This window comes from Podarcis cretensis (genome assembly GCF_951804945.1).
Source record: "Podarcis cretensis genome assembly, chromosome: 8".
In the NCBI taxonomy this organism is placed as follows: domain Eukaryota; kingdom Metazoa; phylum Chordata; class Lepidosauria; order Squamata; family Lacertidae; genus Podarcis; species Podarcis cretensis.
Genome location: NC_137177.1, coordinates 68,431,809 through 68,443,541, shown reverse-complemented (window position 1 = coordinate 68,443,541; position 11,733 = coordinate 68,431,809). Strand labels below are relative to the sequence as shown.

Sequence of the window (11,733 nt, the reverse complement as noted above, 5' to 3'; positions counted from 1 at the left end):
CCTCTGCAAGAGCGTCGGGTTTCCACGGAAGTAGGTCAGAGAGATCCTACTGACAACCGTCAGGGATTTCGGTGCAAGGTGCCTTTAAGCGGAGCTTCTGGGGGACATTTTGAACTGTCGTCAGCTCCTCCGTAAGGATCCCCTCCGGGAACATCCGGAAACGAATGATTGAGAAGAGGATTAAGCAGCTGCCGCCGAGCAGATAATCGGAAGCTGCCTTGTCCCTTTGAGGGCAAATGAACTTGTGTGCCTCAGCGAGCGATTTAAGAAATACGTAGGGTGTGCTGGCAAAGAAATCAGCACTGTTTTAATGATGTGTTCTTTGTAACAAATAGCACTGGGATAAGAATTAATATACTGCCAGGTTCCAATAACAGGGAAAGCTTTGCCCATTCTCGGGTTTCACAGGAACACCTTCGCATGCAGTTGGTGGAGCTTTCTAGGTAGAAGAAGGTCCAGGGGAAAAGTAGAGGGTGGAGCCCTCAAAATGAGCTCTGCATCCTCAGTGGGAGTTCAGAATGCTGCGGGGTTTAGAAGCTGGGGTGGGGAGGACGCCCTAGCTTTTTCCTGCCATCTATCATTCTGCAGTTGGCCTTGGACAACAAGTGTCCCAGCAACTACAGCTGGTGAATCAGTGGTCAACGGTAGCTCTTGTAGCCCAGTTTTAAAACATGACTGGGTGTATCACTCCTTCCTCTCCCACGCAGCTTGGCTCTTGTATGAAGGGGGCAATCCTCAACTCAGTGCAATTGCATGGGTGCCAAATTCATACAAGGCTCCCCTCTTTTGTTGATGCTGAATTTAGCGTCTGTGTGCAATTGTCATCGGCTTTGAGGACCACGCAGAGAACTTCGCCACCCGTAACGCTAAGCCCAGGCCTCTCCTTTGCCAAAAGACCCAGGTACCTTCTGCTAACTAAATTTAATCCAATAATCCCATTAACAGAAATTGCTATAGAATTGACAACCTTCTCTCAGAGCTTTTGGGAGAAGAATGCTTCCACTGCCTGCTTGTTGGTTCTCAAACGTGACAGTGAGCCGCAAACCGTGTCTTGACGGCACACGAGCAAAACTGCGCCCGTTTTGCCCCTTCCAACTCGCAGCAGGGGAAGGCAGACCACAATTCACAGCCGAGATCTGTTCTTGCCCTACTTCTTGTGGTGTGATGGAGCCAAGCAAACCACGATCCAACGCTAAATCAAGGGTCGCACTTTGTTTCCTCCAAGGCATAAGCGGGAAGGGTGTGATTTGCTCGTGCACCGTAAACCATGGTTTAGGACTCCCTACGATGCACAGACACAACCATACAAAGCCTTTCTTATTCAAACTTCCTAGAACCTGAAGCTTAATGCCTTTAGCAGGGAAGTGATAGCATATTGTCCAATCCTCCTGTGCGTTGTCGACTTTTCCTTTGACGTTCAATGTGTTTGGTTCCCCCCACCCCAGCCTCCCTGTGACGGCCATTTTGTCTTCTGTGTTCTGTAGAAATGTTTGTCAGGAACTGATATGAATAATCCAGCCCAGGTGGAGGGATTGGTTTGAAAAGAAAGCTGAACATTTTGCACTTTTGATACTCTTGGGTTGGGTGGGTGGGGAATAAATAATTTATTGGGCAAATTGTCTTTTTTTTTGTATTTGTGAACAGGCCCTAATTTTATTTTGGTTTTGCTTTAAGACTCTTACAGAATCTGCAACTGAAATAAAACTATTTTAATGTGTGTTCAGAATACGGTTTGGTGCTTCCAAGTGACTCTTGATGATAAATTAATGGTGGCGGCACAGTGCAATTTGGAGCCAACTCTCACACTGTTAAATTTCCATGGCATTGGATTGAGTTCGGTGCCTTTTGTGGGAGACCTTCCTGGGGTTTTCTCTCTTCCCTTTCTCTCTACCCTCCCCTGCCCCCTCCCCTGCCCTTCACACAATGTAGAACTGAATTTGTGGAACTCACAGACACAAGATGTGGCTGCTCAGATGGCTTTAACAGGAGATTACGATGGAGAGGTCTAAATAGAACCTCCAAGTTCAGAGGCAGTATACCTGCAAATACCAGTTAACTTTGGGACAAAGAACAGAGGAGGCTGTTGCCTTCACGCCCTGCTCGTGGACTCACTGAAGGTGTCTGGATGGCTGCCAAAGGAGAGAGGACTATGTGGATTACATGGACCCCTGTTTTGATGTAGCAGAGCAGGAGAAGAATGGTGACCTTGCGATGTGATTGGACTCCCATCAGGGATGTTGGGAGCTGCAGTTTAGAAACATACGGAGGGCACCCCATTGGCTATCCCATCTTGGCTCTGAGGCTCCCAGGGATATGTTCTCATCCGGCGCTCTTTATAATTTGTACATTCATTTATTTGCATGTGCCTTTTATGCAAACTACTATGCTCTTGGTGAAAGGCTGGGACTTGGCTGACATTGCCAGGTGCTCTTAGGTATTGGGTGGCTGTGTCCTGTGCTTCATTTTTTGGATTTTCTTCCAGCAGTAATGTGGACTAGCAACTTAATTTCCCCACAAAACCAAAGATTCCCAGAACTTGCGTTTGCTGGTGAGCAGTGTCCCATTATGTCAACCCTGCACATTTTCAGCTGGCCTGGTTATTGCTGTAGATGTCAGGAAAGGGTCTGGTAGCAGGCAGAGAGTTGCACAGATCCAGCAAAGTTAAAAACGCAACCTTCTGATTCTTTGCAGGCCTGCAAGGATGTCCTTGTGCATTACGAGCGCCTTTAGCGTGAATCGGAAGCTTCCCTGGAACTGTTTATGTCCTCTTGACTTGTGGGAGGGCGCACAGCATTTCAAAGAGCAGATTTGCTCCCAGGAGTGCTGTGTTACCTGTGTAAGCAAAAGGAGCAGAAAGCCAAATTAAGGAATTTGCTGTTTCTTCCAACCCTTGGCTGCTATGGAGAGAGCAATCAGCTGACTGACTACCCTTCAGGGTAGCCAGAGAAGGAAGCCGCTGTGGTGTCCCCCCCCTTAAGCCTCAGTTCTCCAGTCCATAAAATGGGGCTTGTAGTGTCTTACTTTCTTGGATGTGCTGCGAGAGGGACTTCACAGAGCTTAAACATTGCTCTTGTCAAGATGACCCAAGCAGGAGCCTGACATTTTTGGGGGGGATCAAGTACCCCCATTCAGATTGTCGCTAAAGTGGCAGATGCCAAGATACACCACTTACCGGAAGCATCATACATCGGCGCCACTTCAACAAGGTCGCCCCCAACGATATTCAGACCTTGGCAGCCGCGAATAATCTCCAGAGCCTGTTTGAAAATCAAGAGAAGGCAGGTCAAGGGCAGGGAGAGGCTCTAGAATTAAGTGACTTAAATGAGTGGAGGGAAAATGCATTTTGTAGTCTGGCCCAGGAGCTGAATGCGGCCCTTCAAGCTCCTCTCTCCAGCCCTCGGGAGTCTCTTCAGTCTATGCCACACCCCCTATAGTCAGGCCACACCCCTCTACCCCTGTTTTGCACATTCCAGGAATGTTTAGCCTATGCTGCTAACCCTTGATAATGCCTCTTCCTTGCCTACAAAGGTAAGATTTATATTTGTTGTTTGCTTCATCCCCTTCTGACTCTGGTGGCGTCTGCCACCAGCACATGGCCTCTAAGAGATTATCCAGGAGGGAATGTGGCCCTTTTGCTGGAAAATATTCCTCGCCCCTTTTACAGAAGTTGGTCTTTGCTTATCAGGGATCCAACCAGATTGAAAAATGGGCACAAACGCCTGCAACTAACAGACTGATGCAATTGGTAACCTCCGAGTCAGAAGAAGGTAAAGCAAAGTCTGCAGTTACTATGGCCCTCCTGTGTCGCTGGACTCAGCTCCAAGCAGCATAGCCAAGGATCAGGGATGATGGGAATTGTCAGCCCAGCAATATCTGGAGGGCCACAAGCGCCTCGCTTTTGTTTCAGACAAAGCTTGACCCCCTAGAAGCCAAAGCAATGCAGCAAACGTCTTGCTTAGACCTGTACTGCTTGAGTTTCTGCACACTTATTTTACCTGCGAAGGAGTCAGGCCGGCGATCTCGGGTGTCCCAGTGCCAGGGGCGTAGGCAGGGTCTATTCCATCGATGTCGAAGCTGATATAAACGGGCTTGTCTCCCATCTGCTTCCTCACCTCTGCCATCAAAGGGACTAGCGACTTCATCCAACAGTCTTCTGCTAGCACCACCCGGAAACCCTGTTAAAACACCGGCGAAAGCTTTGGAATGGAGAATCCCAGGTCTAAAGAGGGCCCTCATACCGAAAAGGTATCTAGCTTTGCAGCTGTGCAGGTGTAAATTTGCTCTCTGACCCCACAGCTGACACCTGACAAGTGTTCTCCCATGAAAAGGAACAGAGGAAGGTGCTTCCCCTGATTTTCTTGTCCTTTCAAGACTGCAAACAAGGCTGTGTAGATGCAGAGAACTGATACAGAAGAAACCAGTTTCCTTAAAATCCTAGAGTGCTCAAGTTTCTAGTCCTTATCGAGATAGGCTTAAAAGTGTGTGAGCAATGCCTGGTGAACTTTAGAAAGCTGAAAGGGAGAATCCAAGTGAGTTTCTCCATGCCTGAAGGTGGGGTTGTATTGTCTAGTGATTAGTGATATCCGGGAGGCAGGATAGAAAATGTGCATGTTCTCCCACAATTTATCCAAGTTGCAGAATCTGGCTTCCTGGGTACAGAATATGGGTAGCCTGGGTGCAGATTTTTAAATATTTCAGCATGCGCAGAGTATGCAGGCCTGGTTTTCTTTTTTACTGTATTTCAAACAGAGAACCTGTGTGTGGTAAGGGTTAGTGTGTTGGATTAAGACCTGGGAGACAAGGCTTCAAACCACTACTCAGCCATGAAGCTCACTGGGTGACCTTGAGCCAGTCACTCTCTTTACCTACCTTGCAAGGTTGTTGTGAGGACAAAATGGGGAGCTAAAAGCCTGTGAGCACCTGAAGCTCTCTGGAGGGAAGGTGGGTTATAAATAAGCAGTGTATATTTATTTTTAGGTGCGTAATAACGAATGAGTAACGCTAGGCATGAGTAGTACAGTGGTACCTCTGGATGCGAAATGGATCCATTCCGGAACCCCGGTCGCATCCTGAAGCGAATGCAACCCATGTCTGTACATCTGCGCATGCACAGGTCGTGATTTGCTGCTTCTGTGCATGTGTGTGACATCATTTTGAGCGTCTGCACATGTGCAAGCGGCGAAACCCGGAAGTAACACGCTCCGTTACTTCTGGGTCGCCGCAGAGCACAACCCGAAAATGCTTAACCCAAAGCTACTTCAACCCAAGGTATGACTGGGGGACCACCAAGAGAAGAAGGCTCAGAGCCCGGGAATTGGTGATGGGACAAGGGAAGGTGGTCAGAGGGAAAAGAGGAAGATGACGGGGAAGAGAAGGTGTTGGAAGCTGAAGAGGTAACAGGACTCGGTGAACAGGGAGATCTGTGGCAGAGAGAAGTCCAGAATAAGAGGCAGAAACCGAAGCAGGAGAGGCCAAGAGGCAGAGATGGGTCAGGCTTGTGTAGAGCCACAGGCATCTCTCTCACTGGCCACAGCAAGCTCCCCTCCTTGCTGGTCTCCCAGGACCAGAAGAGGCATGAAAAGGGCAGAGGAGAGCATGCAGGCACAGTCTCTAATTGCTTGAGGAAAACCCTGGAGAGGAGGAGACATAAACTGCTGGGGGGGAGGCAGGGACCCTTAGTCTTGGCAACTGCTTCATGGGGGCAAGACCTACTGGGGATGAGCTGCTGTGCTCATTAGGCCTGTGCAGATCCTGTTTTGCTAATAAAGAGCTAATTCCCAACATGTTCGCTGTGATCTACTGCTGGCTGGCTCCTGGCATCTTACCTGGTCTCGGCAATACTTGTAAGGGTCCTGAGTATAGGAGGAGCCCCTGATTCCAATCTGAACAACCCGTTTGCAGTCCAGGAGTCCCTCGTCCACACAGCGCCGGAAAGGCGTCCCGTGGTAGATCTTCTCCCCCAACGCTTTGTCTCCGGTGTCCGTGTGGGCGTCTACATGTACCAGCCCCACAGGGCCGTGCCTGCAGAAGGAAGGAGAGATGCTAAGGGAACAAGATGGCATGACTTGACCACTACAGGGAAGGCAGGAAAGCTTTTTTTCTACCCTTAGGACCACATGCCCATCTGCCGGGGGCTGCATGCTGGTGATGAGCGGGGCCTGAGACAAAGGCGGGCGGAGCAGCGGATGCAAATCACACCTTTTGTACAGGAGGCTAGTTTGTACACGCACAGCCTATGCCCCTCTCTACCCTCTGCCCACAGGGTTGGCAGAAGCTGCCTGACACTATTGGTGCCGTTTCTAAATTTAGACTCACTTTTCTGCCACGGCTTGCAAGATGGGATACGTGATTGTGTGGTCTCCACCTGCAAGGATAGATAATATGGTTGATGGTTAGATTGAGCCCTCTCCCTCTTCTTTCTATACATTCTCTAATGTTACTTTAACTACTAGGACTTGCTGATCAGAAGGTCAGCGGTTCGAATCCCCGCAACGGGGTGAGCTCCAGTTGCTCGGTCCCTGCTCCTGCCAACCTAGCAGTCCAAAAGCACGTCAAAGTTCAAGTAGATAAATAGGTACCGCTCCAGCGGGAAGGTAAACGGCGTTTCCGTGCGCTGCTCTGGTTTGCCAGAAGCGGCTTAGTCATGCTGGCCACGTGACCCGGAAACTGTATGCCAGCTCCCTCGGCCAATAAAGCAAGATGAGCGCCGCAACCCCAAAGTTGACCACGACTGGACCTAATGGTCAGGGGTACCTAGCCGGTACATATATTAAGATTGCATGTGTTTGGGAAGCTCTGTCCTTGGTGTTGCCAGGATACGATCTAGTTCTTTAGGCAGAATGAGACAGCTGGTTCAGCTGGCAGGTGCTACTTTTGGGGGTTTCTGATCTCTTTTTTGGCTTTGGGATCTTTGGGACTCCTTGCCACATCAACACATGGTGATTAGATTTCTGAAATACTACTGACCAGGAGATTGCCCAGGGGCACCACAGCACCCCCAATTTAGCTGCCTCTTTGCGATCAGCGCTATCACAACCCCAGGCTGCTTGGCACCATCCTTACCCAGCGTGAGGGGCACACAGCCCTGTGCCACTATCTTTTGAAAGGCCTCTCGGATTTGCCGGCAGCTATCCTTCAGGTTATACAGGTTGACATTCACATCGCCGATGTCAGCTGCTACAAGAGAATGGTACGGATCTGCCCCCGTGCTTGGATTAAATAATCTCACCAATGACGACTCGGCCCGGATGTGGCGAGGACCAAACCTGAGGTGGAAAAAAGCAACATCTGTGTTTTGTAGTGCTCAGCCTCCCTGTAGGGAGCCTTTGGCAGCCTGAGAGCTGCATTACTTCCTAGCATTCCTTTTGAGGGCCACATACTGCTGGTGGGAGGGGCCAGAGACAAATGTAGGCGGGGCAATGAATGTGCTTTTTACCTAGCCTAGTTTTTGCACACACATTGTGCCAGAAAATAGGGGGGTTGCCTTTAACAGCCTAACTCCCCTTTTAAGGGACCCAGAGTCCCCCAAGTTTTTAATCGATCAGAGATGAGTGAGTTGAGGCAAGATCCCATGAAAGCAAGGCAGATCTTTATTATTCTGTCCCCCTACCCTACTTCATAGGAGGTGAGGACCTAGAAACAAGGGTGTACAAGAACTTGCAAAGACTTTAGGAATTGCCTGGTGCCTTAACCAAAGACCACCGAAAAAATGTCATACACATGTCACAGAAAGAGGCGGTCTACAACAGAAATTTGAGCATGTGGCTTAGAATTAGAGGGGGGATGGTATACACAATGGCCAGTTCTCTGGTAACAATACCCACACCCACCCACACACCGCACTCTGTCCTCCATCCAGGTAAGGCAGAGGGTTTTCTCAGAGGGAAAGGATACATCTCAGCTGGGCCCAAACACTCAAGGAGGGTGCAAAGCAAGGCTTGTGAGGTGTGTGGCCAGGGAGGGTCCTGAAGACCAGATAGGCCTGGGAAACAGGTCTCTCACCCTTGCTTAAAGCCCCTGATAAGCTCGCAGCCTTGATGCCCTGGAACTGGGCTTCTGGGTCATTTCCTTCACAAGACAAGGCGATGGTGCCCCCGTGAAAAAGCCACACTGAGGGGGCCCTTTTAGGCTTTCAGATGAGGCCTAGCACTGCCAATGGCCCCACGCCACACTCAGCTTGGAGCTGGATGAGTTTTGTGAATGTCAGAAAAATGAATCTGGCTGTTCTGCCTTATTTCCTGATCAAATGACACAAGCATTTGCACATCCCAAAGATGGACGAGGCCAGCAATGGGAGGAAGAGACCTTTCCCAGCTCACTTAAGTTTCCGTGGCACACACCGAGGGAAACGAAGCAAATTGGTGCTGCAGGATGAGATCTCTGAAGAGGCCTGGGCAGGTGGAGGCATCCCAAGGCAGCTGAAAGGGATTCAAGACACCAGCTGGGAAACTGATCTAAAAGCACATGTCCACTTGGAAAGGCTGAGGGGTTGAATCTCTCCCCTGGGCTGAAACGGCCTGTGATTGTCAGGTGGCCTGGAAACATTTCAGATCATACCCAGGAGACTTGGATATGTTATACAGAATCATAGATAATCCCTTTTGCTGAAGGGAAATTTAGCTATGCTGCAACAAACTATTATATAGAATCATAGAATTGTGGAGTTGGAAGGGACCCTAAGGATCATCCAGCCCAACCCCCTGCAACATAGGAGTATGAGGGGTTTGAACCTGCAACCTTGGCGTCTTCAGCACCACACGCTAACCAGTTGAGCTATGCAGGTCAAAGAACCGTAGTTTCTCTGTGTATAATGTTCTTCATTTGTCACACCTGCAGAGAAATGTTGAACATATGACTTCCCCATGGTCTGAGGCTGGCAGAAGGTCCGCCTAGGGCGCATCCTGCTTGCTGGGTTTCTCCTGTCTTGTCATGGGCCTCTGCAGCTGAAACAGCTCCACTTCAGGAGATGGTCCTTGCCGTTGAGAGCCAATTCATGCAACTTGCCCCTTTGAACTTGCAGGATGTCAAACAGGATTTTCCAAACTAAGGAACTTCTTCCTGCTTGCAGTGGGAACTTAACTTGGCCCAGAAATGAAAGACACTACAGGATTAATTGTAGTACAAAAGCATGTGGACTGACTCTGGCAACTGCAGAGATAATAGCTCACAAATTACAATTTCTAAGGGTAAGGAAGAACCGGAACATTTCTGCGCTGTTTGGTGAGATTTTATTTATGTGTCCAATCTATATAAACAAAATTCTCTTCCCCCCACCAAACTGAATAATTTGGCTTTCACCACGTGTTTTGCTGCTTTTATTTTTCTACATTATCTGCTCTGTATTTATTAGGAAAATACAACCTCTGTACTGCTCCTATTTTATGTTTTATAACTTCATTTTATTGTTGATTTGTTGTAATTCTGATTTTACATTAGGAAAACACTAAGAAAATTAGAAGAAAGCCAATTTGATTCCATTTCAAGCATGAGTTTCAAATAGGGCTGAGGATCAGAATTTGATATTGAAGGGTGGGGTTTGGTCTGCTCAAAATACCTCTGGGGCAAAGTCTTTTAACAGAGAAGTCCCGATTTCACTTTTGAGGCCCATCACTGGGCACCTAACACAATACCAACACCTTCTTTCGCATGTGCACACACACATTGCTGTATGTGTAGTCTCTGTACAAACGTCTTCATGTTTTCAGAAAAACCCACACATAACAAGATTTCCCAATGCATCACATCACTTTTGTTTCCAAAGCACGGAGACCAGGTTGTTCAAACTCCAAGGAGAATTTTGGAGAAACATCCCCAGGGTGGTTTCATTTCACTGCTAAGACTCTCAGCCAGGCCTGGACTTTGAACTTTGATTGTTGACGCAGTTAGGCAATTTCTGGTTTTTAATGGGTCTTATGAAACCTTGCCCCTTTCGATGGTCATGCAAATGCATCAAAATGTGTGATAGTTCTGCTACTTTGGGGGACCCTCCTGCTCATTCTGCAGATTAGGGGAACCCTGGGTGACTGCCCCCCAAAGTCCTACCCTGATAGCACCGCTGTGTGGCCTCCCTCCACCAGAGCCTAGTTTGTGATGCAGCATTCAATCCCTTCCCTTCCCAAAGCAAACCCACTCACCTGGCCCCAGGACGGTTGGAGGTCCCCGTGTCAAGAGGGACCCCCACGAAAGCCACATCCAGACCCTCTGCTGAATTTCGGATGGGCAGCTTGAACATGGAGCAGACCCCCACGGGTCTGGCCACAAACTCTGCACTGGGCGGCACATTGTAGCGGGCATTGGAGAGAAGGCGACGAGGGAGAAAACTCTCGGTGTAGAAACTTTCAAAGAAGGAACCACAGGGAGTTCTGGGCAGGGAGCCAGGCCAGCCTGGATTAGCCCTGCTGTTGCTGCTGAGCTGCTGAGAGCGACATGTGCCTGTCGGGAACGTTCTGCAGAACACCTGCTTGCCAACGGCGAGGCTGCTTTGACACGCCTTCCTCTGCAACAGGGCTTTGCGCCCCAAGGAACAGAAGATCTCCATGCTGAACCCCCCAAGACAGGATACAGCTGGTAGCTTTAAAGGTTTCCAGGAGAGACACTCCCCCCATAACATGCACAGCCAGTGGGACTGCCTCTCTGCCTCCTCCCTTGACAGGTTCAAAGGGCACAAATGAGATACAAGCCAGTGAGACTTTTTTTTCACTAGATGGCACTGTCTCATTTCCAGTTGGGATTTCAAAAGGTTTTTTTCCCCAGGGTGGAGAGGGGAGAGAGTGATTTTTACCATGCCCAGTATGTGTGTTTTAGAGTTAATGACTTATTTCCACCAGAATGCCTTAGTTGCTTAAGAGCTGTTTAAGTTCAGCAACACAACCACCTTTTTTTAAGAGGAGGGGAAGGTTATGCCAGCATCTACTGATCTTTTATGTCTTTCTAGCAAATTCCCTGCCGCTCCAAAAGAACCAATCCCTTGTTCTTTAGAGAGAAGCTGTCAGACCATAGATCAGAAAGCCCTTTAAACCTATTTTAAGGAAGGCAAAATAAGTCGCCCACATAGGGCAATCACACCCATTGGCCCCCATCCTGCCTGCAGCTTCCCAACCCTGACTTGATGCTGAACCGTCCCTTGTTAAGAGGGATTCTCGCTTCGAACTGGCAGCGGACAACATGCAAAAGGGTTAGACAGCAGGTGATGGGAATGATGGGAGGTGGAAGACATTGGCACAGAACCCAAAATCTCCTGCTCCTGCCCTTTTAAGAATTCTACTGCCAGGCACTGTTCTGGGTTTTGACCCTTAAAACCTTAACAAATAATTCAGTAGGGAAAGAGAGATGGGAGGGCTCTCTTGCACCTTTTAATCATGTAGACAAAGGAATGTCTGCATGTCTAAGTAAGAAATGGCCTTAAGGACTTGACTTGTTTTAAAACAAAAGCTGAGATTCTCAGAAGGCTGGGTTTTGCTACAAAGGATTAAAACATATGCTTGTGCAGCTTTGTTGTGGAATGTACACAGGTGTGCAATTAGTATCTGAAAGAATCCATCCAAACTTTTTGAGACCCTCATTCCTTCAGTATGGCTGTTCAGAATGGGGATGCCTGTCACCGACACCCTGGAATCTGTCCTCCCTTAGTGCCCTGGTGCAGAACAAAAAACAGAATGTCCAAATACTCTTTTGGTGTTTAAGTAACACACACACTTTATTCCACCAATAGGTAACCTAATTCACTCTCCCAAC

The 11,733-nt window shown here is 48.6% G+C and overlaps 1 protein-coding gene across 1 annotated transcript; it reads right to left on the bottom strand.

The window, feature by feature from the left end:
• Positions 1-290: 290 nt before the first annotated feature.
• On the bottom strand, positions 291-10,644 carry AGMAT (agmatinase (putative)). Its single transcript, XM_079987062.1, has 7 exons — positions 10,134-10,644; positions 7,063-7,265; positions 6,316-6,364; positions 5,826-6,021; positions 3,996-4,175; positions 3,173-3,257; positions 291-2,832 (listed from the first exon to the last, which is right to left on the bottom strand). The coding sequence occupies exons 1-7, from the start codon at positions 10,607-10,609 to the stop codon at positions 2,759-2,761; spliced, it is 1,263 nt and encodes a 420-aa protein (XP_079843188.1). The 5' UTR covers positions 10,610-10,644; the 3' UTR covers positions 291-2,758.
• Positions 10,645-11,733: the final 1,089 nt, after the last annotated feature.